The sequence below is a fragment of the Solanum lycopersicum genome, chromosome 1 (assembly GCF_036512215.1).
Source record: "Solanum lycopersicum chromosome 1, SLM_r2.1".
Classification (NCBI taxonomy): Eukaryota; Viridiplantae; Streptophyta; class Magnoliopsida; order Solanales; family Solanaceae; genus Solanum; species Solanum lycopersicum.
The window spans coordinates 71,414,477-71,442,210 of record NC_090800.1 but is presented as its reverse complement, the minus strand read 5'-3'; the positions used below and the strand labels follow the sequence as shown (position 1 = coordinate 71,442,210).

General features: G+C 36.6%; 3 protein-coding genes across 6 annotated transcripts; all 3 read right to left on the bottom strand.

The window, feature by feature from the left end:
- Positions 1–3,676: 3,676 nt before the first annotated feature.
- Positions 3,677–9,697, bottom strand: LOC138346698 (uncharacterized). The gene is made up of 9 exons (XM_069294761.1): positions 8,641–9,697; positions 7,824–8,025; positions 7,370–7,467; positions 7,021–7,264; positions 6,705–6,786; positions 6,503–6,623; positions 5,941–6,193; positions 4,038–4,137; positions 3,677–3,730 (listed from the first exon to the last, which is right to left on the bottom strand). The coding sequence occupies exons 1-9, from the start codon at positions 9,695–9,697 to the stop codon at positions 3,677–3,679; spliced, it is 2,211 nt and encodes a 736-aa protein (XP_069150862.1).
- A 2-nt stretch (positions 9,698–9,699) lies between these two features.
- LOC138346682 (uncharacterized) lies at positions 9,700–10,505 on the bottom strand. The gene is made up of 2 exons (XM_069294760.1): positions 9,895–10,505; positions 9,700–9,826 (listed from the first exon to the last, which is right to left on the bottom strand). Exons 1-2 carry the CDS (start codon positions 10,503–10,505, stop codon positions 9,700–9,702), a joined length of 738 nt encoding a protein of 245 aa, XP_069150861.1.
- Positions 10,506–17,291: 6,786 nt separating this feature from the next.
- LOC101252812 (uncharacterized) lies at positions 17,292–20,957 on the bottom strand. 4 transcript variants are annotated; one of them, XM_004229188.5, is made up of 7 exons: positions 20,542–20,957; positions 19,913–19,951; positions 19,784–19,837; positions 19,641–19,694; positions 18,452–18,505; positions 18,295–18,366; positions 17,292–17,648 (listed from the first exon to the last, which is right to left on the bottom strand). In XM_004229188.5, exons 1-7 carry the CDS (start codon positions 20,599–20,601, stop codon positions 17,535–17,537), a joined length of 447 nt encoding a protein of 148 aa, XP_004229236.1. In that variant the 5' UTR covers positions 20,602–20,957; the 3' UTR covers positions 17,292–17,534. The 4 variants fall into 4 exon arrangements, with proteins under 4 accessions (XP_004229236.1, XP_069154745.1, XP_010321326.1 ...); XM_069298644.1 differs by having other exon boundaries at positions 18,437–18,505; positions 20,542–20,908; XM_010323024.4 differs by lacking the exon at positions 18,295–18,366 and having other exon boundaries at positions 18,437–18,505; positions 20,542–20,908.
- Positions 20,958–27,734: the final 6,777 nt, after the last annotated feature.

Below are 27,734 nucleotides of genomic sequence, written 5' to 3'. Positions count from 1 at the left end.
TTGTATGCAAATATGATTGATTCACATAATACAAAAAGTTTTATTTATATTCTTAAATACAGTATATTCACTAATTACTAATTATAAAGGTATTCATAAAATTTCGAATATAAAAGTTTATTCATGTCTTTTTCTCGTTGTATTTTTGCATATGCTTTTTATTTTTTATTTATTTTTACGCTAATACAGTTGTAATTATAATAACTAAATAAGAAAAATGTATTGCTTGTACAATTAGCATATGAATACTTTGAATTCAAATTGGAGTTTCTATTTATAAAACTTAAAGTAATAATATATCAAGGATACAAGTATTTATGAAAATTTAATGTATTAATACATCAAACAAGGTAAAGTAGTACAATTTTAGCATATGAATACAACAATTTGAAAAATGGATACACTATTGTTAACCAAAAAAATGAATATACCAATGTACTATAATATGAATACGCTGTTGTTAAATAAGAAAATGGAAAAACAATAGAATGTATATGTATTTGACTGTATAAAAATTTGAAAAACCCACAAAACGTTGATCTATTTTTTGTGAAGTTTTTTATAATATTTGAGGTTTGATGTTAACTTAGGTATTTATTTATAAAAATCTAGTATTGATGTATCCAACTATACTTGTATTGCCTAAGTAAATTGGATAAATTACTTATGTATCCAAATATACTTGTATTCACAAATTACCATTTTATTAATATTACAATACAATTATCTATGTATATAGGTACTATACTATATGTAAATTTGACAAACAACAAAATTCTCTCTCTACACTCTCTGCTAACAACAATAACCAAACGGCTCCGCTGAACTGTGAGTATTCCCTACACTCCATCTCATAGATCAATGGGGATCTCCCATTTGTGCACTGGGACAAGGAAATGGATCCAACATTAAAGGTGACACTCTTTGCAAGGATATATACAATTTCGTCATGGAAAGAAAAGTATAAAACAATATAATTTTCATGAAAAAACAATTTCAATCAAAATCCTATAAAATAGATGAAAATAGATATATAAATAAAATTTTCATTAAAAAAACGAGGAGAAAAATCAATTAGAAAATACCTTATAATGAATTCATATCACAAAAATTGCTCCTAAAATCATATAAAAAGATCTTGAATTGAAAGGAATTTAGGAGGAAAAATATAAAAAATATATAATATAGGGATATTGATTAAAGAAAAGATATTGATGAGGACATAATTAATTATGAGTGGAATAATAACTTTTCTATTTAATATTTATTTGTATTTAATAAATACAAAAAACTGATTATTGGTATATAAGTAACTTTGTTATTTACTATATAATTATATCCATATAATATAAAAAAACTAAATTATAACTATTTTATTTAAATTATATTGATGTTTACTATATATTATGTAGTTTTTTTATCCCTTGACTATATATTCTTAGACAAAGGTTATCCATAGTCACAAAACTTTGTTTGGCTTTCAAAAGTCATTTAACGTATTGTCAAAGTTAACTTCTATTATCAAAATTTCAAAAATTTAATTTTTGCTTCTTATTTAATGATATGGCAATTGTAAATTCATTTTTTTTAAGGATAATAATCATAAAAGCTAACTTGACAAAGTTGAAGGACTTTTTTAAGATAAACAAATTTTGAGTGACTATGAAAACTAAGGGACGTTTGATAGTTGTATAATACAAATTTTAACTATGTATTAGAGTTCGTATAATTTTTATTTCTTCATATATTAGAGTCTGTATAACTCTTATTCATGTATTAGAGTTCGTATAACGTATACGTCAGTTTATTGGTTGATAAGAAAAGAGTTATTCATGTATATAATTAACACGACGTTTTGTAGGTGACTAAGAAAAATGTCATTCATGTATATAATTAATACAACGTTTGGCGGATGGATAAAAAAAAATTATTCACGTATAAGAATTAATAGAATATTTGGTTGACAATTTTGAAATTCTCATAGCTAATACGTGTATAAGTTATGAGAAAATTTATGCATAACTAATACATGAATAAAAATTTAAGATGACAATATTACCCTTATTAATCCAACGTCACTAATTATTTCTTCTTCTACATAATTAAAGAAATATTTTTACTTATATACAAAGTTAAAAAAGAAAAGGGTATAATTATAAGGACATGTTTTAATTTAAAAATATATAATTTTACTAATTTTTAATATAAAAAAACAAACAACCAGAGGAATACTTCATGCCTAATTAAAATTCATATAATTAAACCATGCATAACTAATACTTGTATAATGAATAAGCGCATAACTAATATCTATATTACTAATATTTGCATAATCAATTTCTACATTATTATGCCTGCATAACTAATATCCACATTATTAGTTCCTGTATAAATCTACCCACCTACCAAGTACCAAACAACCCCTAATGTTATTCACAGTTTGGGTGAAATCGAACCAAATCAATTGGTTTTGATTTTGTTCAAAAACAAAATTGAAGAGATTTACCGAACCAACAAATTATATACAAATATTTTATAATCAGATAGATATACATGATATTTTTTTTTAATTTAGTGGGGATTTAATATTGAAAGAATATTGATTGTATTGAAGTGTTAACCTAATAAGGAAATACATAGGAGATATATATAGGGGATATAGGAAGGAGTACTAATCCTAATAGGACTAGGATTAAGGAGTACTAATCCTAATAGGACTAGGATTAGTACACAGTAAATACTAATATTATTTAATACTATTTATTTAATACTATCTGTTATTATCCCCCCTCAAGCTGAGCTGAGCGGAAGCGAACGGAAGCTTCAAACTGAGGTAATCGTAATGTCGGCTCGGGAGAGGCTTGGTGAGAATATCAGCCGGTTGTTCTTCAATGGGTACATACTGCACAGTCATGGTGCCGGCCTGAACTTCATCGCGAACAAAGAGACAATCGGTATCAACATGCTTCATTCTGGTGTGTAGGACGGAATTCTTGGCCACACAGATGGTTGATTTGTTGTCACAATAGAGAGCAGGAACAGTGTGAGTGGCGCGGAGTTCGCGAAGAATATATGTGACCCACATGGTCTCAGCAGCAAGAAGAGCAAGGGCGCGGTATTCAGCTTCAGTCGAGGATCGAGAGACCTTGGGTTGTTTTTTTGTACACCAGGAGATCAGGTTCGGCCCAAAAAAAACGAGAAACCCCGATGTAGATTTTCTGTCATTTTTATCGTTCGCCCAATCTGAATCTTAGAAACCCCGAATCTCCAAGTCCCCGGGTCGAATGAGTAAACCACGACCAAGAGTGCCAAAAATGTACCTGAGAATGCGTTTTAGACAATGGTAATCATGTTCACTTGGTTGATGCATGCGTTGAGAAACTCGGTTGACAGCAAACTGGATGTCAGGACGGGTAATGGTCAGATACTGTAGATCCCCAATGAGGCTGCACAAGTGGGTGATATCGGCAAAGGGGGTGTCGGCTCCATTCGTAGACGAAGAGACTGCCATTGGTGTTGGTTGACTGGTGCATTTTTCCAGTCCACCTTTCTGCAACAGATCTCGAGCATATTTTGACTGATGAAAAAACAACACGCTGCCTGTCCGAGAAACCTCCATTCCCAGAAAATAATGTAACGGGCCAAGGTCCTTCATTTTGAAGGTAGTATGCATAGCTCAAGTGACATCCTGAATGAGAGCTGCAGTAGAGCCTGTAATAATGATTATCATCTACATAGACAAGAAGAATGATTGTACCGTGTGCTAAATGTCGAGTAAACAGACTCGTGTCGTGTACGCAACACGTGAAGCCGAGTCCCTGGAGGAACGTTTTCAGACGTGTGTACCAAGCACGGGGGGATTTCTTGAGCCCATACAGAGACTTCTGGAGTTTGCAAACATGTTGAGAGAAGCGGGGATCAACATAACCCGGTGGTTGCGTCATGTAGATAGTTTCATCAAGCATGCCATGAAGAAAAGCATTGGAAACATCCAACTGATTGATGAGCTAATTGTTGCGCACGGCGAGTGACAGTACCAGGCGAATGGTTTCCTGCCGAATAACAGGACTGAATGTCTCGGAGTAATCATGCCCATACTCCTGCTTGTAGCCTTTAGCAACCAAACGAGCCTTGTACCTGGAAATACTGTCATCTACATTGTGTTTAATTTTGTACACCCATTTTGTCACGACCGGAATCTAGACCCCAGACGTGACCGGCGTCGTTGACCTCTCAGAGGTCGCAGACAAGCCTGCTTACGTCATTCGTACTTTACATAGATCAATTTTAGCGGAAAATTTGAATTTTTTTGATTCTTTAATCATACTTGCTAAACATTCTTTATATTTCGTAATCGTTCATCATCAACCATCTAACATTTAAGAGATAAGCAACTGAAAGAGATAGTTCATTAAGTATTAATTGTATATCGGCCAAAATAGCACCAATACAAAGTCTGAACCAAAACAGGAAAGAAACGCTAGTGGAACATGCTCCACTGGCTCAACTCTAAAACTACGCTAGAATGTAAAACAGTAGCATCCTCGAAAGCATGAGGACCTACCAAACTCCGGATGAATGCTGACGTCCAGATAGCTGCAACAAAGAACCTGTAGCTCTACCGTCCACCTGTGCCTGCACCTAAAAGTAGATGTTTGTATGGAATTAGTACACACTTGTACTAAGTATGGGTATATGCAAGCACACACCAGGGACATGCATGAGAAAGAATAGCTCTTTCCTAACAACATGATTTTTGATGGCATGGTAAAAATGTTAACACCAAGCTAACATTAGCGTGTGTAATAACATGCTTTAACAGTGGGTGTAATATTACATAAGATTTATATTGTATTAGTATATATTAACGATCACAAGTTTACTAATTTACACATATGAAACAATTTACGGGACTTTTAAGCACCTCTTTATTTGTCGTTCGTTGAGATTCTTAAGACAAGTTAAAAGTATGATTTGGTCAAAATCTTGCACATATACATTCATATTTTCCGGAAGACATAAAATATAATCACATCATCATGAACACATACTCGAAACGAGATCGTCACCACAAACAAGTATCTCTAAATTCTACCAACAAGAATACCCAACCTAAGATCATAGGAAGCTAGTGACAGGGGCATGCAACGGGGAACAACCTTAGTTTCGAGATGAATAGTTTGAATCATAAGGGACCTCTTGGGAAAGGAGCCAAGAGAGAAGAAAACCCATACCTGAATCGATGTTCAAACTTTAATGTTGCTGCCTGGAAAACTCCTCCAAACCACTCCTAATTCACTTCAACGTATACCTCTCTCGACGAACCTCTCTTAGCCTTGACGTTTTGATTACTTTTTCTTTTGCTTAAAAAATTTTGTGAGTTCTTCAAGCATGAAAACTGTTGATATTTTGGCAGAAATAATGTGAGGAAGATGGAGAACGTGAGAGAGGGAGTTAAGAAGCGTGAGAGAGAGAGAGGACTATTGGGATTAGGAGGCTAATTCAAGAATTAGTCAAATAACATTTAAAATAAATAAATACAAATCTGTTTTTGATTTACTTATTTATTTATTCATTTAAAACGTGAAAGGACAATTACGCCCTTAAATACTTATTTATTCTTATTTATATAAATTTTATTTTTTTGAATCGTTACATTATCCCCCCTTAGGAAAATTCGTCCCCGAATGACACTACCGTTACACATCATAATGCCAATCAGATCATAACTTAATTGCTATGTACAATCAGGTAATAGCAACAAATACGAAGAGATAAGGAACTATAGTCTTACGAGTCGAAAGCCTAACCTCAAGAGTTGAAAAGATGTGGATATTGGGATCTCATGTCGGCCTCAGCCTCCCACGTAGCACCCTCAACAGGATGGTTTCTCCACAATACCTTCACTGTGGCAATCTCCTTGTTCCTCAGCCGCTTGACTGTCTGTCTAAGATCTCAACAGGTATTTCCTCATAGGACAAGTCTTCACCAACCCCCAAACCTTCTACATGCAGGATTGATGCTGGATCACCTAGGCACTTCTTCAACATAGAGACATGAAAGACTGGATGAACAGAAGCTAGCTCCGCAGGCAATGCTAACTCATAGGCCACCTCACCCACACGTTGTAGGATCTCATATGGCCCCACATACCTCGGATTAAGCTTCCCTTTTCTACCAAATCTCATCACCCCTTTCATAGGAGATATCTTCAAGTAGACCTAGTCACCAACGTTAAATTCTAAGGGTCGCTTTCTGTTGTCTGCATATGATTTTTGTCGGCTGTAAGCAGTAGACAACCTGTCCCTAATCAGTCTAACTTTCTCCAAGGCCTCATGAATGATCTCTGGACCCAAAATAGATGACTCTCCAACCTCGAACCACCCAACTGAAGATCTACACCTCCTACCATACAATGCCTCAAACGGTGCCATCCCAATGCTGGAGTGATAGCTATTATTATACGAGAACTCTATCAAAGGTAGATGGTCATCCCAATTACCTCTAAAGTCAATCACACACGCTCTTAACATGTCCTTCAATGTCTGAATAGTGCGCTCTGCCTGCCCATCTGTCTGAGGATGAAAGGCGGTGCTAAGTTTCACCTGCGTGCCTAAGCTTTTCTGGAAAGATCTCCAAAAATGCGAAGTAAACTGAGCTCCTCTATCTGAAATAATAGACAAAGGGATCCCATGCCATCTCACAATCTCATCAATGTAAAGTCTCGCGTAATCCTCGGCCCTGTAAGTAGACTTCACAGGGATAAAGTGAGCAGACTTAGTCAATCTGTCCACAACAACCCATATAGAGTCATGCTGCCTCCTAGTCCTCGGAAGACCAACTACGAAGTCCATATTAATGGCCTCCCATTTCCAAGTTGGAACCTCAATAATCTGAGTCAGACCACCGGGCTTAAGATGCTCTGCCTTAACCTGCTGACAATTAGGACACTTAGCCACATAGTCTGCAATATCCTTCTTCATGCCATCCCACCAATAAATCTGCTTAAGATCATGATACATTTTTGTGGAACCTGGATGTATGGAATATCTGGAACCATGGGCCTCTGTAACAATCTTGGTCCGTAAATCATCTACATCTGGTACGCACAACCGGTTATGGTATCTAAGTATGCCATCATCTCCCAAAGCAAAAGACTCATTCATTTTTAACAACACTGAGTCCTTCATCTCCATCAACACAGGGTCAAGATGCTGACCCTTTTTGACTTCCACTACCAGGGATGATTCAGAACTAGGGTGAACTGAAACACCTCCACTAGTAGAGTCAACCAACCGCACACCCAGTCTGGTCAGTCTGTGTACCTCTTTCACTAGCTCCTTCTTCTCATCCTCAACGTGGGCTGTACTCCCCATGCTCATCCTGCTCAAAGCATCAGCCACAACATTAGCCTTACCTGGATGATAGTGCACATTCATGTTATAATCCTTCAGCAGCTCCAACCATCTGCGTTGCCGTAGATTCAGCTCCCTCTGCGTGAACACGTACTGGAGACTCTTATGATCTGTGAACACATCCACATGTACTCCATAAAGATAATGCCTCCACATCTTCAATGCAAACACCACAGCTGCCAACTCCAAGTCATGAGTGGGATAATTCTTTTCATGAACCTTGAGCTGTCTGGAAGCATAGGCTATCACCTTACCAGCCTGCATAAGAACACATCCCAAACCAACCCTAGATGCATCACAATAGACAGTGTAATTCTCGCCACTCTTAGGCAGAGTAAGCACTGAGGCTGAAGTGAGTCTGTCCTTGAGCTCCTGAAACTCTTCTCACAAGTCTCCGTCCATTCATACTTGGATTTCTTCTTTGTCAAGGCTGTAAGTGGGGCAGCAATGGAAGAAAATCCCTCCACGAAACTGCGGTTGTAACCAGCCAATCCCAGAAAGCTACGGATATCGGTGGGTGTAAGAGGCTTTGGCCACTTCTTAACTGCTTCAGTCTTTCTGGGGTCCACTTCTACACCTTGATCGGACACAACATGTCCCAGGAAGGTCACTGATCTCAGCCAGAATTCACACTTGCTGAATTTGGCATACAACTGATGTTGTCTAAGTACCTGCAAGGTTAGTCTCAAATGCTGTTCATGCTCTTCCTTGGTCTTAGAGTAGATGAGAATGTCATCAATGAATACTATGACGAAAGAGTCAAGGTATTCACGGAAGACTCTGTTCATGAGGTCCATAAATGCAGCAGGTGCATTCGTGAGACCGAATGACATAACCAAGAACTCATAATGACCATAACGGGTACGAAAAGCTGTTTTTGGGACATCCTCATCCCTAACCCTAAGCTGATGATACCCTGAACGAAGATCAATCTTAGAGAAGAAACTAGACCCTTGGAGCTGATCGAACAAATCATCAATTCTGGGAAGTGGATACTTATTCTTTATAGTGACTTTGTTGAGCTGCCGATAATCGATACACATTCTAAGGGTCCCATCCTTTTTCTTTACAAACAAAACTGGAGCACCCCAAGGGGATATGCTCGGCTGAATGAAACCCTTATCAGTGAGATCTTTTAACTGCAGCTTCAACTCCTTGAGTTCTGCTGGAGCCATTCTATAAGGAGGAATTGAGATTGGTTTAGTATCAGTAACTAAGTCGATACCAAAGTCAATCTCTCGAAGGGGAGGGACTCCAGGCAAATTTTCAGGAAACACATCTAGGAATTCATTTACTACAGGCACCGAGTCTATGGAAGGAACATCATGATCTAAATCATTAACACTCACTAGATGACATAATAACCCTTTGGCCATCATTTTATTGGCCTTAAGCTTTGAAATCAAGGGGTTAGGACGAATCGGATTGTACCCCTCCCAGACTAACTCTTCTCTATTAGGGAATCGAAACCTCACCACCCCACTACGACAGTCCAAGCAAGCATAATAGCTGTGAAGCCAGTCCATGCCAAGAATAATATCAAAATCACGCATGGGTAACTCAATCAAGTTTGCACATACAGCCTTGCCACTCACAACTATTGGGCAATTCTTGTATACCCTATCGGTTCTCACATTTTCTCCTAAAGGCGTACTAACCACTATAGGATCATGCAGAACTTCAGGTAGTATTTCAAAAGTAAGGGCAAGCAGAGGAGTCACAAAGGAAAGCGTAGACCCTGGATCAAGTAAAGCATAAACAGAAGTTGAGAATACTTGCAGCATACCTGTGACCACATCAGCGGACTTCTCCTGCTCCTCCCTACCTTTCAAGGCATAAAATCTGTTCCTCTTCGGAAGCTCGGCTGCTGCTGCATTATGTGGGGTAGGCCTAGGCTGAGCATTACCCCCAGCCTGACCTCTGTTCTGGGGACAGTATATGACCATGTGTCCACTCTTACCACAACCGAAACAGGCATTAGTGCCCTGTCTACATTCTCTAAGGTGAGTTCGGCCACACTTAGTACAAGTTTTCCTTGGACGCTGCATCTCACCTCCATTGCCCCTCTTGGGTTCGGATCTGCCTCCTCTAGGCGTTGTATTTCTCTGAGGGTCAGAATTTCCAGCACTCTGTTGCCCCTTCTTGAATTTGGGCTGCTCGCGGACGCCAAAATTGTTTCCATGGCCTCCATGGCTGGGACCTGCCTGATCTTGAGGCCTAGGCCTCCTAACATCACGTACTCCTCTCCTCTTTCGGTTGTCCTCTACCTGCTGGACATGCATCATTAATCTAGAAAGGTCCATTTATCATGGAGCATTGCAGCCCGACAATCCTCCTCCAGGTCTCCATTGATTCCTGTGAGGAATCTGCTCATCTCCTCCCTACTGGTAGAAACCAAGGGAGTAGCATACCTGGATAATTTCAACAAAGTTAAGTACTCTCATCATTCTTGTTATCAAATACTAAGGGAAGTACATACCTTGATAACTTCACAAACTTCAGGGAATACTCCCTAACAGTCATGGATCCTTGCTTGAGGTTGATGAACTCCTCAACCTTGGCCTCTTTCATCTCTCTAGGGAAGAACCTTTCCAAAAATGTTGTCTTGAACAACTCCCAGGTGACTGGAACCCCTCCTAGGACACGGTTATCTCGCCACATTTTGCACCAAGTCTGTGCAACATCTTTGAGCTGGTAGGAAGCCAACTCAGCCTTCTCAATATCAGTGGCCCCCATGGCCACCAGTATCTTATGCAACTCATCTATAAATTCCTGAGGATCTTCTGAAGTCTTAGCCCCTGTGAAAATTGAAGGATTCATCCTCGTGAAGTCTCGCAGCCTGTCAGCTATGCTGCGAACCGGTGGGTTTTCCCTTAGAACATCCTGCCGATTGACTTGGGCAGTCATAGCTTGGGCCTGCATCGTGATGGCCTGTGCCATCTGGGCTAGAGATGCCCTCACCTCCGCATCAGTCAACCCAGCTGGGTTAACTGGCATGACCACTCCTTCAGCTAGAGCCTGGGGTGGATTCTGATTACCCCTAGCTGCTGTTGCTCCCGTCCTCAGACCCTTAGTTCCCCAAGTGTTCATTCTCTGAAAACAACAAGGTTGATGTTAGACATGTTCGTAACACCAAGAATTCAAACATTAGGAAAAACACAATAAGATCAGAAAAAGGGAAATTTTTCTTACGCATCATGCAGTCTCTAATCCAGGATAGTGGTGCACTTCACTACCATGACTTAGAGACTACTCAATGTGGTTGATGTGAACTCATTATTCTAGGAATTTAACCTGGCTCTGATACCAACTTTGTCACGACCGGAATCTAGACCCCAGACATGACCAGCGTCGTTGACCTCTCAGAGGTCGCAGACAAGCCTGCTTACGTCATTCATACTTTACATAGATCAATTTTAGCGGAAAATTTGAATTTTTTTTGATTCTTTAATCATACTTGCTAAACATTCTTTATATTTCGTAATCGTTCATCATCAACCATCTAACATTTAAGAGATAAGCAACTGAAAGAGATAATTCATTAAGTATTAATTGTATATCGGCCAAAATAGCACCAATACAAAGTCTGAACCAAAACAGGAAAGAAACGCTAGTGGAACATGCTCCACTGGCTCAACTCTAAAACTACGCTAGAATGTAAAACAGTAGCATCCTCGAAAGCATGAGGACCTACCAAACTCCGGATGAATGCTGACATCCAGATAGCTGCAACAAAGAACCTGTAGCTCTACCGTCCACCTGTGCCTGCACCTAAAAGTAGATGTTTGTATGGAATTAGTACACACTTGTACTAAGTATGGGTATATGCAAGCACACACCAGGGACATGCATGAGAAAGAATAGCTCTTTCCTAACAACATGATTTTTGGAAGTCAAGTCAGTGGACTTGCCAAATTGAGATTGGGGAAAGTTATGCCATGAGAGTGACATGCATCATTATAATTATCGTATGGCACACAACACATAACATATTCATATAGCACATAACATATAACACATACTTTCTTTTGTATTATTCATTCATATACCATGAGACCTTATTATCATAGACTTAACTTTAAGACTTTCCAAAATGAGGGCTCAACATATGGGACCTCAACTAGGGAGCCTTCTTTAGCAAACACAGAGTCTGCTTCATTCATTCATACATATTTCATTTCAATTCATTCATAGGCCAGTGCGAACACCAGCTATACCTAGGATGTAGTTTAAGACTTTCATCGGGTTTGCTGTGCAATGATCAAGAATAACCTAATGTCATTTCCTGAATCTAGCTCACCTCTTGATTATCCTATCCTAACACCTTCGGTATCACTTTATATGATTCATTTGAGGCTGACCTCATTCATTCATTGGGAACTTTAACTTTAACCGACATAGATCATGTGAGCATCATGAAATCTAGTGTCTTCCCCACACCGAAAAGAGGTGGAATCACCGGCCAAAGCGATTCAATAATATGCTAGCGTATATGGGAATTTAACCCCGCTAGATCCCTATAGTGGTAATATAGGTTCAAAGACTAGGAGATGTATGGAGACCCATACCCGGCAAGCCGGACAGTCTCATCTCATGAGAGTTACGTGAACCTCCGCCCTTCCCGAAAGAAGGCATCACCTCTCATAGCTAGCCTATCGGTGCTCAGTATAAAGTTCCATTACATTCAACTCATACATCATAGAAGTTGGCTTCTAGTATGAGAACATCATAGCTCAATAGATGATTTCTCATCTCATCATTAGTATTAAGTGTTTTAAACTCAATATTTTCATTAGAGTGTTCATAGAGACTGGTCTCTTCATTATCTTACACTCACATTGGTAAGTACGTATTGGTAACATTTACTTAGGCTCATTTGAGATTGCTCTCATCATATACATTAGTCTCACATCATGGTTGTCACCCCATTCTTCATTTCATTACGTATATCTTAGGTTCACTTATTTTTGAACGTATGTTAAACTTATGTGTTTATACATACAAGCCATGGGGCTTCACTTATAATTCGTTAAGTGATTCTTATTTTCCTAAGATTATGCATTACAAGACTTATGTATCTTGTATATATACCAAGATCTTGAATTTTTTTTCAAAGTAGATGGCATTATTCTTGAATATTTTTACTCACGTATGACTTATGTATCAATACGGAAGTTTGGACACGGGAACCCAATTCTTGAATCACTTGGATATCATTTATATTTATATATATATATATATATATATATATATATATATATATATATATATATATATATATATATATATATTTTATTGCTTTTATTTCTAATATTCATAACATTAGAACTCTAATTTAAATCTTACAATTTAGATAACGAATATGTTGTATTGCGTACTGTTAACCCATTGTTAATTTAGCTTATATCAACTATACGTGCCTCTTTTTTTTGTTAACACCCAATATGGTACAGCAAAGGAACACCTTATTTAGAGTATAAATTTTATAATGTAAATATTGTAGTGACCAAAAAAAAAATCATTGCTTGTTCTAGTTGTACTTTGTGTCACATATAGTATTAGTATATTAAACATCATTAGATATAGCAGTAGCTAATTTACAATAAATAAGTATATGAAATCACCAAATTATCTTGTACTTAATTTTGTACAAACACGTCACTTACACTGCTAGTAAGTAAATATTAACTAATTATAATCTTATAGATGTTCAAGTCACTGACAATATGATAATTAATAATGTTAGATTTCAAAAATATAGTTAATTTACACTACAATAGTGTGGTATAATGTCAGGTATTGCAACTGTGTTGGTTCATAACGTCTATTATTCAAGTTTTGATGGCATGGTAAAAATGTTGACACCAAGCTAACATTAGCGTGTGTAATAACATGCTTTAACAGTGGGTGTAATATTACATAAGATTCATATTGTATTAGTATGTATTAACGATCAAAAGTTTACTAATTTACACATAAGAAACAATTTACGGGACTTTTAAGCACCTCTTTATTTGTCGTTCGTTGAGATTCTTAAGACAAGTTAAAAGTATGATTTGGTCAAAATCTTGCACATATACATTCATATTTTTCGGAAGACATAAAATATAATCACATCATCATGAACACATACTCGAAACGAGATCGTCACCATAAACAAGTATCTCTAAATTCTACCAACAAGAATACCCAACCTAAGATCATAGGAAGCTAGTGACAGGGGCATGCAACGGGGAACAACCTTAGTTTCGAGATGAATAGTTTGAATCATAAGGGACCTCTTGGGAAAGGAGCCAAGAGAGAAGAAAACTCATACCTTAATCGATGTTCAAACTTTAATGTTGCTGCCCGGAAAACTCCTCCAAACCACTCCCAATTCACTTCAACGTATACCTCTCTCGACGAACCTCTCTTAGCCTTGACATTTTGATTACTTTTTCTTTTGCTTAAAAAATTTTTGTGAGTTCTTCAAGCATGAAAACTGTTGATATTTTGGCAGAAATAATGTGAGGAAGGTGGAGAACGTGAGAGAGGGAGTTAAGAAGCGTGAGAGAGAGAGGACTATTGAGATTAGGAGGCTAATTCAAGAATTAGTCAAATAACATTTAAAATAAATAAATACAAATCTGTTTTTGATTTATTTATTTATTTATTCATTTAAAACGTGAAAGGACAATTACGCCCTTAAATACTTATTTATTCTTATTTATATAAATTTTATTTTTTTTGAATCGTTACACATTTACAGCCCACTGGGTGCCGCCCATGGGGCTTAGGTACAAGAACCCAAGTTTTCTGATCAGTCAAAGCCTTAAACTCGTCATCCATAGCATGACGCCAATAAGCATTCTTTGAGGCAACAGAGTAGGTTGTTGGTTCACTATCGGGAAGGGGGGCATTTGGTCGGCTTTGCCACGGGTTAACATGGGATGAGTATTGGGGGGTGGCACGGGCGGTGGTGATTCGAGGGTGGCCGGAAAGGACCCAAAACGGATCGGGCTGGAGATGTTGTGGGTATGGAGTGGTTCGGGTTGGTTGTGAGTGTGAGTGGTGGTTGCGGGTGTATTGTGGGTGACGGTCGAAGGGGTGAGGAGGGGTGGTTGGGTAGTGGGTGGAGGTGTGGGGGAAGGTGGTGAGGGACCCTGTGAGTATGTTGAAAAAAGGGGAAGGACGCCAATGAATGATGTATTTTGGAGGAGGAAATAGACTCGTAGGGAAACTCATTTTCGACAAATTTGACATGACGAGATATGTAGACTTTATGAGTTTGTGGGTCAAGACAGCGATAACCCTTGGAGGTAGGAAGATAGTCCAAAAAATAACAAGGACGAAATCGGGGTTGTAATTTGTGAGTAATATGAGGGCGTAGCCAAGGGTAGGCAAGACACCCAAAGACGCGGAGGTTGGTATAATTGGGAAGTTCTTGGTAAAGGAGTTGATAGCGAAAACCAACAAATGAAGGAACAGCAGTAGGACCCCATAGGTCAGAATGAATAAGTTGAAAAGGTGCAGTTGTACGCGTCTCAGATAAAGTAAAAGGTAATTTATAAGATTTAGCAATTGAACAGGAGTCACAATTGTTTACATGAATGAAAGAAAAACCTAATTGAGACATTAACGAATTTATTATTTGAGTAGACGGGTGACCCAGACGACTGTGCCACAACAGACTGTGGCCATCAGCCGAAAGAGCCACATGAACGCTTTCTGAAACTGGGTGGGCAAACGAACTTGTGCCAGGAAGAACATACAGACCATGCTCACAGGGGTCCTGAAAAATCACCCTCTTGGTAGTATTATCTAGGATCTGAAAATCATTAGAGGTGAACAAGAGTGAGCAATTATTGTCTTTTGTGAATTGGTGAACTGAAAGGAGATTGGTTTTAATAGAAGGGACGTGGGTAAGGTTACCTAGGTGAAAGATAGCGATGGGGATTTTAATGGTACCCGTGCCAGTGTGAGAAATATTAAGGCACTCACCGTTGCCAACAGTAATACCATTGGAGCCATGATATGGATTTGGAGCGTTAAGCTTGGATAGATCAGAAGTAACGTGCATGTTGGCCCCAGTATCCAACAACCATTCAGAGGAAGGGCCGGCTTGAGATGCATAATTGGCACGACTATCACTATTTCGGCTCTCCTCATACCGAAATCAGCAACGAACAGCGGTGTGTCCTGTTTTCTGACAGATTTGACAAGTTGGAAGATCCTGCTCGTAAGTGTCCTGCCCGCCCCTGCCGAAGGAATGCAGGCTGTTGTTGCTGCCGTGCTGCTGACCGTCGTACGCGGCCTCCGCTGTTTCTGCCGTAGCCGCCGCGGCTTCCCTGCCGGCCGCCACCACGCCCCCCGCGATAGTTTTGGCTTGCGGTGAGGGCAGTGGCCGGCTCCATAACAACGGCTTCTCGGAGAAGAAGTTTACTCTCCAGATCCACGTTGATTTCTTCACTTTTTAGCCACGAGGAGAGAGTAGCCAGGTCAACGGGCGTTGGACTGATGCGAACCGCCTGTTTAATGGAGGAGTAAGTTAATGGGAGTCCCTGAACGACGCACATGACGAGATCTTTTTCGGGAATGATTTCGTTCACGGTGTCGAGGCCTGTGATGATGGTGGAGACCTCGTCTAAATACTCCGCCATAGTTTTCGTGCCTTTGGTAATTGTGTGGAGACGATCACGCAATTGAAAAATATGAGAGTGGGAAATTGATGCATAGCGTGCTGCGAGGGCTGTCCACAGGGCTGAAGCAGTTGTGTAGGATCGGACGTGTTTCTGAACCGTGGGAGAGATGACCGCAATCAAACATGATCGGATCTGGCCATCCACTGCTTTCCAGGCGGCATGGGCCGGATTGTTTTTTTCTGATTTGTCCATGGCGGTAATGGCTGCCGGCGGCGGTTCTGTGCTTCCATCGACGTATTTGAGAAGGTAATTGGCCTCAAGGGCTGTAAGAACGGTGATTTTCCATGTAGGGTAATTTATGTCTGATAATTTTTCGGGAATCAGGGCATGAAGATGCCTGAGAAGGAGTTTAACGCCAGAAGGAAGTGAATCGAGAGGATCCACCTCGGTTGTCATGGCTGCCGCCGCCCAAGAGAAGAGAGGGAACGATCGGTGCCCTAAAGAGAGAAAAAAACCTAGAGAAAAGAAGATCTAGGTTTTCTGGCTCTTGATACCATGAAAGAATATTGATTGTATTGAAGTGTTAACCTAATAAGAGAATACATGGGAGATATATATAAGGGATATAGGGAGGAGTATACATGGGAGATATATATAAGGGATATAGGGAGGAGTACTAATCCTAATAGGACTAGGATTAAGGAGTACTAATCCTAATAGGACTAGGATTAGTACACAGTAAATACTAATATTATTTAATACTATTTATTTATTACTATTTGTTAGTAAATATAATTAACTTGACAGCATGATTCAGTTTTTGGCTCTTCCCATTTTGCTTTTATTTTCTCCACTGTCACCGAAGGCTCAATTGAAAGGAAAAGTTACATTATGACAAATGATGTTGGCAAGTGTCTGCTTGCTAACTAATTGTTTTTCTATTCCCCACCTTATTTTTTATTTTATTTTCATGTATGATTAAAGTCGAACCAAAATTGACAAATATATATGATATTTACTTTAGGTTTAATAATTTATGGACCGATTATACTGGGTTAACATGGAGTCCATTTTCAAACCTCCAACCCCTCAGAAAATCATAAAGATTTTGAGAGTGTTTACAGCTCAAGCATAAAAATGTGTAGATCAGATTTTGCATCCTGAAGTCATTGTGAAAGTTCCCATTCAAACGTCTAAGTTTGATACTTCCCTTATTTAATAACTTCTAAATTACAAGAACCTATAGTTTAGTGACTTTCGTGTAATAAATAAATTAAATTATCCATCAGATTACCCCTCATGAAAATTGTAAGTCAATAGCAGTACAACTAATATCATTGAACTAATAACTGGGAGGAAAGACTTGAGCTAATTCAATCACAGACTTGATCTCATCATAAATGAGAATAAGAGAACACTTCTCAACCTAGCACATGCCCAACGATATTTCATCGAAGAAGATGAGAAACGTTTAGGGAAAGGATGCACGTAACTCAGCCTACTCCTCGGTGTCTTTACCATTGTCCTTTGGCAAATCCTGAGCTGTATCTTCTTCATTGTTATCAGGCTTGACATCTTCAGCCTCTTTCGTTTCTTCGGAGGCATCCTGAAGCTGTAGGTAGTTCCACAAACAAAAATCAGAATTTCTTTGCAATTTAAAGTGAAACAACTGCTCTCTCCGTCCAATTTTATATGGCACTCATTACATTTTAGATGCTTGACACCCTTTTACTAACAACTAAAATTTTCACAAATTATAAAGCTCATATTCTAAACTTTGATGAAACATTTTCTCTATGAACACCAAAGTTTTTCAACCATTACTTTGATATTTCTCTACCACTTCTACAAGTATTACACATTAAACAAATTAATATGTTAAAATCTATGGATGGTCACTGACAGAAAATGGAAGGAAGAAGTATAATGTTAATACATTATCAGGAATTCAGGATGGGACTCAGTGGAATCCATAATTCAAAGAGTTACTCCCTCCGTTTCATATTACTTGACTCTTGTTGACCTGACAAATCCCTTTTGAAAACTTTAAAATACAGTTGTATTTTATTAAACTAACGTTATTAATGATGCTTTGAAGCTCTAAATTTGTCTACTACTTTTTCTAGTTTTTATACTAAGGCTATAACAGAAAGAAAGTAATAAAACTCTATTGATTTACTAAAATGGACCATCTATTTTTAGTATTGGGGCCAGGTAAAATGAAAAAACGGGGGAGTAAAAAGCATAAGATAACTCGCCCCTAAGTTTCTTAAGCTGTTGGTAACATCTTCCTGCTGTTGCTGAAGAGTTGTTTTTAACTCTTGAAATTCCTGGTTCAAAAATGATATGATTTATTAAATACAAAATTGAATCTCAAAAGATCATGAAAAATATACTGACTAGAGCATTGCTCACAGATCTAAGTTGCTCCACTTCAACATTCAATGATTTCTTGAGATCCGACAGTTCCTGGTAGAAGGGGAGGAAAAATAGAAACTTCTAAGTTGCTGAATAAGATTAAGAAGTACAAGGCTTTCATGTATAAAAGTCGAAATAGACTGAGAACAAATATTATTTGAGAGGAGCCTTCTTCCATTTACCAAGCAGATTTTTGTGCCTTGCATGAATACTGCTAGCAGGGGGGTGGGGGTGGGGCTGTTTTTGGGCTCTGTCTCTCTTTTATTGGTCAGATACATCTCAAATGAATAAGCAAAGAAAAATATGGTCCGCGCATCTCCAAGACTCCAATCAATTGAATCAGTTGCAAATGATAGAGATTAAGTTTTAGCCTTTATCATAACGAAATTTCACCAACTACAAGTATCTTATATCCTTGTTTCTGTTGTTATATTGACCTTTCTCCTAGCCTGTGTTTCCTGCCTTTCACAAATTTCTTGTCTCACATTGATATTTCTAAATGCAACTGCTGATCCAATCATCTCACATTTCCAGGAAAAAGCTATCAGGTGTTTTAGCTCTCCAAGAATACACAAATTTTGTAGGCCAACTGAAATCCGTCAGTTTTTTAAATTGCAATACAACCTTTTCAGCCAGAATTTGTTTAAAATGTCAAACGAAAGATTCTCATCGGCAACTCCATACTTCTATACTGCACTTACCAAACTAGAAACTTTTCTAAATCCAGGAAGGTAGAAGTAAAGCTTCACATACACTCAGGAGTGAACTTAGATGTTAAAAATGGGGCGTGACCCAGTGGTCTCTGTTAAACTAGGTATTTATGTAATTACTAAAATTGGTATAATATTATTAGTTGACACCTATGCAACAAGAAGGCTAATTGGTGCACTAGGTGGAACTTTGAGTTATTTATCTAGAGGAAAAGAGATCAATTATGCAATGTTTTCTCTTTTTTTAGTTTAGTGGTGCGCCCATATTCTGAAAATCCTAAAATTCGCCTCTGCATACACTAGAGAAAACCAAGCAACAAACCAACTATCACTGCCTACCAACTCCAAAGTTGGACCTCATGATTTGTCAAAACTATTGAGTATGAATCATATGTACACAGTAAAGTTGATTTACTTCACACTAAGTCTGTTAAATCCATTAACAGCTAATGAAATTGAAAGAAGGATGTACTTACATCTCGATAGACCTTTACTTGGCCATCCAACTTATATCTCCAGCTTTGAAGATCCTAGACATCAAAGAAGCCAAATAGTAAACTACCATCACCAGCAACAAAAGAATAGACAGACTCTAGCGATGCTAGTAACATGAGCTTACTGTTTTCAAGCTCTGAATCCTAGTGAGCAGCTCTTGCCTTGACTCAGTCAATTCCTATCAGTAAAAACATAATTAGAAATCAATAGCCAAATCCCAACCTTTTACATAAATGGAACAGAAAATATGTACCTTAATTTTGGAGCTAGCCGGCACCACATTCTCCTTCTTCTACCAAATACGGATCAACAAAAAAACAATTAGGTAAATACCCAGTTCAGATTTCAAACAAACAAAGCAACCCATGAAAAAGACGTCAATTTAATGCTAATTCAAAAAAAGAATCTCAAGAAACAAACAACCCATTTTACATATCAAACCATAAAAGGATAAAGCAGACAGCAAATCAGAAAATACCCAGTTCAGATTCCAAACAAACAAAGCAACCCCATGAAAAAAGACGACATTTGGATGCTAATTAAAAAAAAATCTCAAGATAAAAACAACCCATTTCGCATATCAAATCATAAAGGGTTAAGCAGAGAGCAAATCAGAGAATACCCAGTTCAGATTTCAAACAAACAGAGCAACCCCATGAAAAAAGACGACATTTTGACGCTAATTAAACGAATATTTCTCAAGAAATAAACAACCCATTTCGCATATCAAACCATAAAAGAATAAAGCAAACAGCAAATCAGAAAATACCCAATCAGAATTTCAAACTAGAAAAAATTAATCCAATGTTAGAAAAAAAAGAAAACTGAGAAAACAAGAAAAACCCATTTCACATATGAACTAGAGAAAGTTGAAGGATGTACTGCAGAGAGTGGAGAAGCAGCAGAAGCAGGAACAGGTAGAGTAGAATCGGGGTTTGCCATCAAAAAATAGGAATTGAAGATTAGTTTCCAATTGTTTAGAGACCTTGAACCAGAACCAGAACCAGAACCAAAGAGAGAAGTAAAAGGGCACAAGAAATTGAAAATTAGTCGATGGAGGAGGATCTGATTGTGGATGTGAGTTGGGCGGGCGATTTTATGGATTGACAAAATTTGAAATTGGGGAAGGTGAGCTCTTTACTGTAAATTAAGGTCTTTTTTTTTTTTTTAAATAAAACACAAATTACAAAGTTTCGTCGGCAGGCACCTCTCTAGAGTACTCGTATTCAATATTCGTCCCTTCCTTGTCAATATTACCGTAGTTTGATTGAGCATATAAAACAAATGTTAAATAGAATAATATTAGTAAGATTTGCATTAGTAATATATATAATAGTTTTTTTAATATTAATTTTATTTAGATTAATTTTATACATTGTATGGTTTGATACATTAAAAAAAAATATATTGCATTAAAAAATTATAACAATGATATTAGCAATACATAAATTAATATACACTAGTTATATTTGACTTAAAAAAGAGTATCAAACAAGATATTAATAACACAAAAAGCTAAATGCATGCATTATTTTCTAGCTAATGAAAGGTTGGGATTCGCCTAGCCCTATGGCAGGAATACTATCGACCATTACGAGTGATAGCGAAGCCAAGCCGTATAGTCTGAATCAAAGAAGGTAAGCATTTTGTAATCATTCCAAGTTTTTCAGGCTATCCATTTTCTTTGTATAATGAATGCTAAAATTCTCTCACCAACCAAGCTATCCCAAATTGATTTGATAGACAAAGGTACTTGGTGATTACTAGTTGGTTTAGCAAGAGCAATTTGATCTTATTGACTTGCTTATTCAATCCATTTGAGTAGACCCCGTTCAAGCTCATCTTGCATACAAATTCTGAGGGTCCCAAGTCATGCATCCACCAAGAACATTTCTTGCCTAAAGTGTAAAACTTCATATGTAGGGTGTTTCCACTATATAAGAAAAATTGGAATTTGATCTTTTAAATAGGAGAGAGAGAAGAAAGTTCATCATAGCCATGAAAGTAGATCGAAAATACATAAAATTCCCCTAAACTTGGTTGGATAACTTACTTTAGCACTTAAACTATATGAGTGTTTATATATTCCCCCTTGAACATTTTTAAAGTGCATTAAATGTCACCCTAAGAGATGACGTCGCAAAGAGAGTGAGTTCACTCACCTAGTAGCGTGTGAAGGAATTAAAAAAAATTATAAAATCACACATGTCATTTTTTATAGGTCAATCAATATATATTAATATTTTAAATATTATTTTCTTAATATATTAACTTTTATTAAACTATATGAATTTTCTTATTGGCTCACAAAAGTTTTAAATTTTTTTATCTTTATGTTATTGTCTTTCCCGAAAGCTTCTTCTCCATTGAAGTATCCTTTTTTCCTCCATCATCCTCTTCAACTCCATCAACTACTTCAATTTCATCGTTTCTTTAGTAATCCAAAAACTCAACAACAATATCTTATTATTGACGTTAATTTCACATATATAAATTTTATCGATTCTCATCAGAGCAAAACAAAATCTTATTGGTTCACCGAATAAGATGAAGAAAGGAAGAAAAACAGGATATATGGCGGAGCTCATTGAAAAATATGAAGAGGAAATAATGATTAGATAAGGACCAAAAATGATAAAGAAGAAGGAAGAAGTGAAGGGGGTGGGTGGGGGCTGAGTATGGGGGGAAATAAAAAGGGGTGGGTGGGGGCTAGGTATGGGGGGTATAAAAATGGATCCATATTTTAAACTTTAGTTTTAAAAAATGTATTTGTAATTAATTATTTAGAGCATTGAATCTTTTTTTTTTATAAAAATAATTAATAAAAAAATTAAGTAATGATGTGGTGTTGACATGACTATGATGTGATAAGTACTCAGTGTGGTATTCACTTGATGTTAAGGAGGTACTTAAACACCCGTATAGTTTAAGTGATAAAATAAATTATCTGACCAAGTTCAGATTTTTAAAAATATATATATCTCTTTTGTGAATACACTATATCAAACAATCCCTTAAGGTACATTGTGCGATACAAAATCACAATTTATAATTAATAAAAGTTATATAAAAAGCAAAACATGTGATATCTTCTTTTATACATACTATGGGTTGTATGACATGAAGATTAATAATGTAAGAATTAATAATGCAGAGTGCAGAGTTAATTTCTTGTTGAGTACTTGATTCATTGCTTCTCATCTGATCTTGTGTTCATTATAAGAAAAGTGTGAATTATATAAGATTTTTCTAAAATTTATGTATGAAAATTCGTAAGAAAATAAATATTTCGAGGATTTTCCTGTTAAAAAAATCCAAAAGTCATATGTTATATGTGTAACACATCTGGTAACTCGAATTAACTAGGAATAAGCTAAGAAATAAAAAATAAACACTTTTGGAAAGAAAGGGAAAAATCTAGAAATTTCCTAAGTTTAAAAAAAGAGTTTTGGTCATTTTCAAACAGTCATACCTTCTAACTCATGAGGAGTTAGAGTCAATTCTTTATATGGTTGGAAAGACCTTGAGAAGATCTTTCCAACGGCACCAAGTTTTCTTGATTCCGATTTCGTATGAAGGAGATATGTCTTTCGGAAGTTAGACAGTTGGATTGAGGATCCAGATTTTAGTAAGGGTAAACTAGTCTTTTCACCCTACTATTCCCTAATTCGTTTTAAGAGTTTATTATGAGTAAAAATAAGTCTTAAATCAGTTTTAGAAGATCAATTCACGCTTAGGGATCGGGAAAAAAGAGAAGAGAAGGAGAAAGGAGAAAAAACCAAGAGTTCATCAAGAACGTCAAGATCTTCGAGTGGAATTTGTCGGGGGTGATTCCTACTAAGGTATATGAGATCTTTATGTATTGGTATAGTTCACCCACACACCAATTTGTTTAATTCAGCGAGTTTTGAATAAATTAAATGATGAATATTGAAGTTCTTGATGGACAATTGTTGAATCCTTGTTGGTTGAGTTGTAGCATACCCTTAGTTTATTTGATTCGTGTTTTCGGGTTGTGTTCTGAGTCAAATTTATTGGGTATTGAGAGTATTAGTGATCCTCAGTGTTTAAAGAAAGATCCATGGAAGATTAGAAGGTTTAGAGATGAAAAAGGGAGAAGAAAAGTTGGAATTGCCGTCTGAGAGACCCTAGGGCGCCGCGCCTGCCAAAGCCCCTTAGGGTAGGCTCTGTCTGACAGGCCCAAACGCGCCACACCAGCTAGAGTGCCTCAAACCAAAAGCTATCCATCAGGCTCTGGCGCTCTGCGCCTCTCAGAGTGCCAAGGTTACCTAGAGACCTCGTTCTTTTCCTATCTTTTCGTACTAGTTCCTAAGTGATTTACGCACGTTCCTAAGTTGATTCCAACACTCTAAGGTACATCTAAACATCATGAAATCATCCTTAAACATGAGATCATGACCCTTGAATCCATAATCCAATTCAAGGAAAGTTAAGATTAAAGTTAAAGGAGTTAAGAGTCTAGTCTAAAATTTAAGAAGCAAGTCAAAGTGAGTTCCTAAGTTTCCAAGAGTCTTTAAAAAAAAAATTTATCTTTGTTTTAAGATTGAAATTACTATTTAATCAAGAGTAAAGAGTTGAGTTCATTCTCAAAAGTTATAAGGGGACTAAGTAATCCTTAAGAGTGATAAATATTTTCACATTTAAACAAGTAAAGAGACTTCGGGCTAGTTTTCCGACAGAAGTAATAGCTTTTTAAAATGAAGACATCAGAGAAACTATGATTTCCAAGAGAGCTTCTAAAGCTAAGTTTTAAGCATTAATCTCAAACCACAGAATCTGTATGTTTTAAAAGTATAAGAGCCAGTATATTTTTGAGAGTAGTATTGAACATCGATGTGGGAATGCAAGTTCATTTTAACTCAAGTCTCCATGAAAATCATGTAGTCAATCATAGGTAAAAGAGGGTCATACTTTTTAGATGAACCCTTTTAACTGTATACTAGTGGGTCCATTAGGCAGTTCAGGTTCTATACTCTGGCAAGATTAGAATGGCCGGACAGGGTGCGTCCAGTAACGTTGTATCACCACTCTAGCTCTTAAGTGATGGTTGTCGATTAGAGAAGCTCCCACAGAAGTTATTGTATTTTAATATACATCACATATTTATATTTTTACATACATGTCAAAGATTATTTGTATCCATGTGTACATTCAGAGTTTTCAGCATGTTTTCTTTATATTGCACATTACTTTTAAATTGCATTATATTGAAATGAATAATTATTCATGAGTTGAACAGAGTCATGGTAAGTGTTCCTTCTTACTCGTTTTCCAGCTTAATTGTTGTTTTAGTATTCCAACTCGCACATTTCTACATTCAATGTGTTGGCGCCAGTTGGCCTGCATCATTTTATGATACATACGCAGGTAACCAGGATCAAAATTTAGCACATCGTTGATCTAGTTTGAGCACTCAGAGTTAGTGGTGAGTCTCCTTCCATTCCTTGGGACTCTTTTATTGTTTTTCATGTTTTCGTTTGTAGATTGTTGTGGGAATTGTCCCAACATTTATCTTAGTATCATAGAGGCTTCATAGACAGATAGTCAGTCAGGTAGTTCAGTTTAGGTGTCTATATATTTCCAAGATATTTTATGTTGAGACTAAAGTTCCATTTTGGCTAAGATATTTATATTAATGTTATTTATGAGATGTTCCTCGTTTCACATTGAGTTAAGTCTTCTACTAAGTTAATTAAGTCAGACAAAGGGTTCGCTCAGGGCCATCAATGGTCATTGGGTTCTGCCCATGTCCATGGTGTAGGCTCGGGGCGTGAAAATATGCCAAATTATTAAGAACATATTTTTACACTTCATATATAGACAATTGATAAATGGGTTTAAGACCATATTTGTCGATTTAATAAATTATTATGAAGTGTTTATGACTTATAATCTTATTTGAGAAGTGTAAAAACCTTATCAGATACCCTCAAATTAAAAAAGAAGCTAGTGGCATTGTAACTAGTGGTTGCAAATTGGTGGATTTGATCAAATTTGAACGAATTGAAAATGGATCGACATAAAATGAGTAATATTTCAACCCGTTCATATTTGATATGGATAAAAATGAATTGGATAAGAAATGGGTTTGTAAAATACTAGTTTGCCCATATTTACTTATATTTTTGTGAGTGAATGGTGTACTATATTTAAGAATTCAACGTGGAGAAAATATTTTAGTCTTTTTTTATATGAAAAATATTGAATATACTTTATTTAGTTGTATTATAACATAAATGTAAAAAAAAATCCTATAACTTTGTATGTATTTAAAGTTTCAATCCTGAAATACAATAAACACGAAAGAAAAATTGCAAGCAAACAATAGTATTTGTATTTGAATTTATGTTAATGTTACAATCTTTATAAAATCTTTAAGAAGCTATATGTAATCCTCTGATTCTTCTCTTCACAGATGTTCTTGATTTGATGGAATATGTGCGGCTCAATACTTGGAGCAAAGACTTCTTTGTATGCAAAAGACTTGTAGATTACCACCGAAGAGAATATGTATTTCTCTCAATGTCCTTTTTTTTTCTTTTTCTTTTCTTTTGGTGTTATGAAATCTCTTTATATAGGCTTGAGTTAAAGGTTTTGGAAATATTTTGATCTTCAAGTAATCTTAGAGAACATTAGGTTTGAACAGCATGAGTTGAGCTCGCCTTGTCAACTTAATGGACTAACCCAAATGTAATTAGGACTTTATTTAAGTCATATATTTTGACTTAAATATTAATCCGATTTTACTAATCAATAATTTGACTTGGTCAATATATCATGAATTTATGGATTAATCCAAAATTTAATATGAATTTATCAATAAAATTTTACTGTCTACAAATGTCCCCTGCTTCGAGCCTTGTTGCGGTGCTAGACTTGTGAACCTTTAAAGACAAGACTTGAAGTATTCGTGAAATATTTCTTTTTTATGGAGTCTTTCAAAACTTTCCCTGTTTGATTCCAATGGAAAATTTTCATAACTACTTGATTCCAATAGAATTTTTCATAGTTTGATTTCTATAAAAACTTACCATAAAAAAATTTACCATAATTTTATTATAAATATAATTTTTCTATAATTTGTAGAAACACAATTTTAATAATTTTGGTAATCTTTAAATACATATGCTCTTACAATGGTTGATTGTCAACTTGAGGCATACCAAAGTCCAAACTCAATTTTCGTCATTTTTTTTCAACATAACACTCTTCCGATAGAAAATTCATTACTTGTTGTAGAAACATCGAAATCATGATTCGTTTGTTGTTACAGAAATTAGGCTCAGAGGACTAAGTCATAACCGAAATTTAAAATGAAAAACCTTCTAAATTGAAGGAAATTGATTTATGAAGTTTGCTATCAAATCTGAATTCTTCTTTTGTAAGCTCTATGCAGTCTCACCGAAAGAAATTAGGCTCAGAGGACTAAATCATAACCGGAATTTAAAATGAAAAACCTTCTAAATTGAAGGAAATTGATTTCTGAAGTTTGCTATCAAATCTGAATTCTTCTTTTGTAAGCTCTATGCAGTCTCACCGAAACATCTCTGTTCGCAACAAATTTTCGTAAGCGTGAAAAATTAACTGCAAGCAAAATAAATAAAAGAAAAATGTGATTTTATTAATGAATCGTTGTGAGTAAAATTTCGTTGTTCTCTTGATTCTCTCTCCTAAGTTTATCCGCAGTTCGAGGGTCTTCAGTAGCGTATTTCTCGAATGTAGGATGATGTATACCTCCTTGAGATGTTGTCAATCCCCAGGATGTCAGAAAACAATTCGTCGTTGTAAGTCGATCTCCGGGAAGAACTCCGTTGATCACTCCTTCAAAGAACTATCAATGTTGACGTTGTAGTTTTCTTCAATTTGCTGAATGCTTGTTGAAGAGTTTTTTTTTTCGATCCTCTTGAATGTCATGTTCATCCCCTATTTATAGTAGTAGGTGGTGGACAAGGTTGCATATGATTGGCCAAAGGATATCATTTTGACACTTGACATGCTGTAATTGGTTCTGAAACTTGACTGGGACTAACACCTCATTTGGACATGTGGCATCA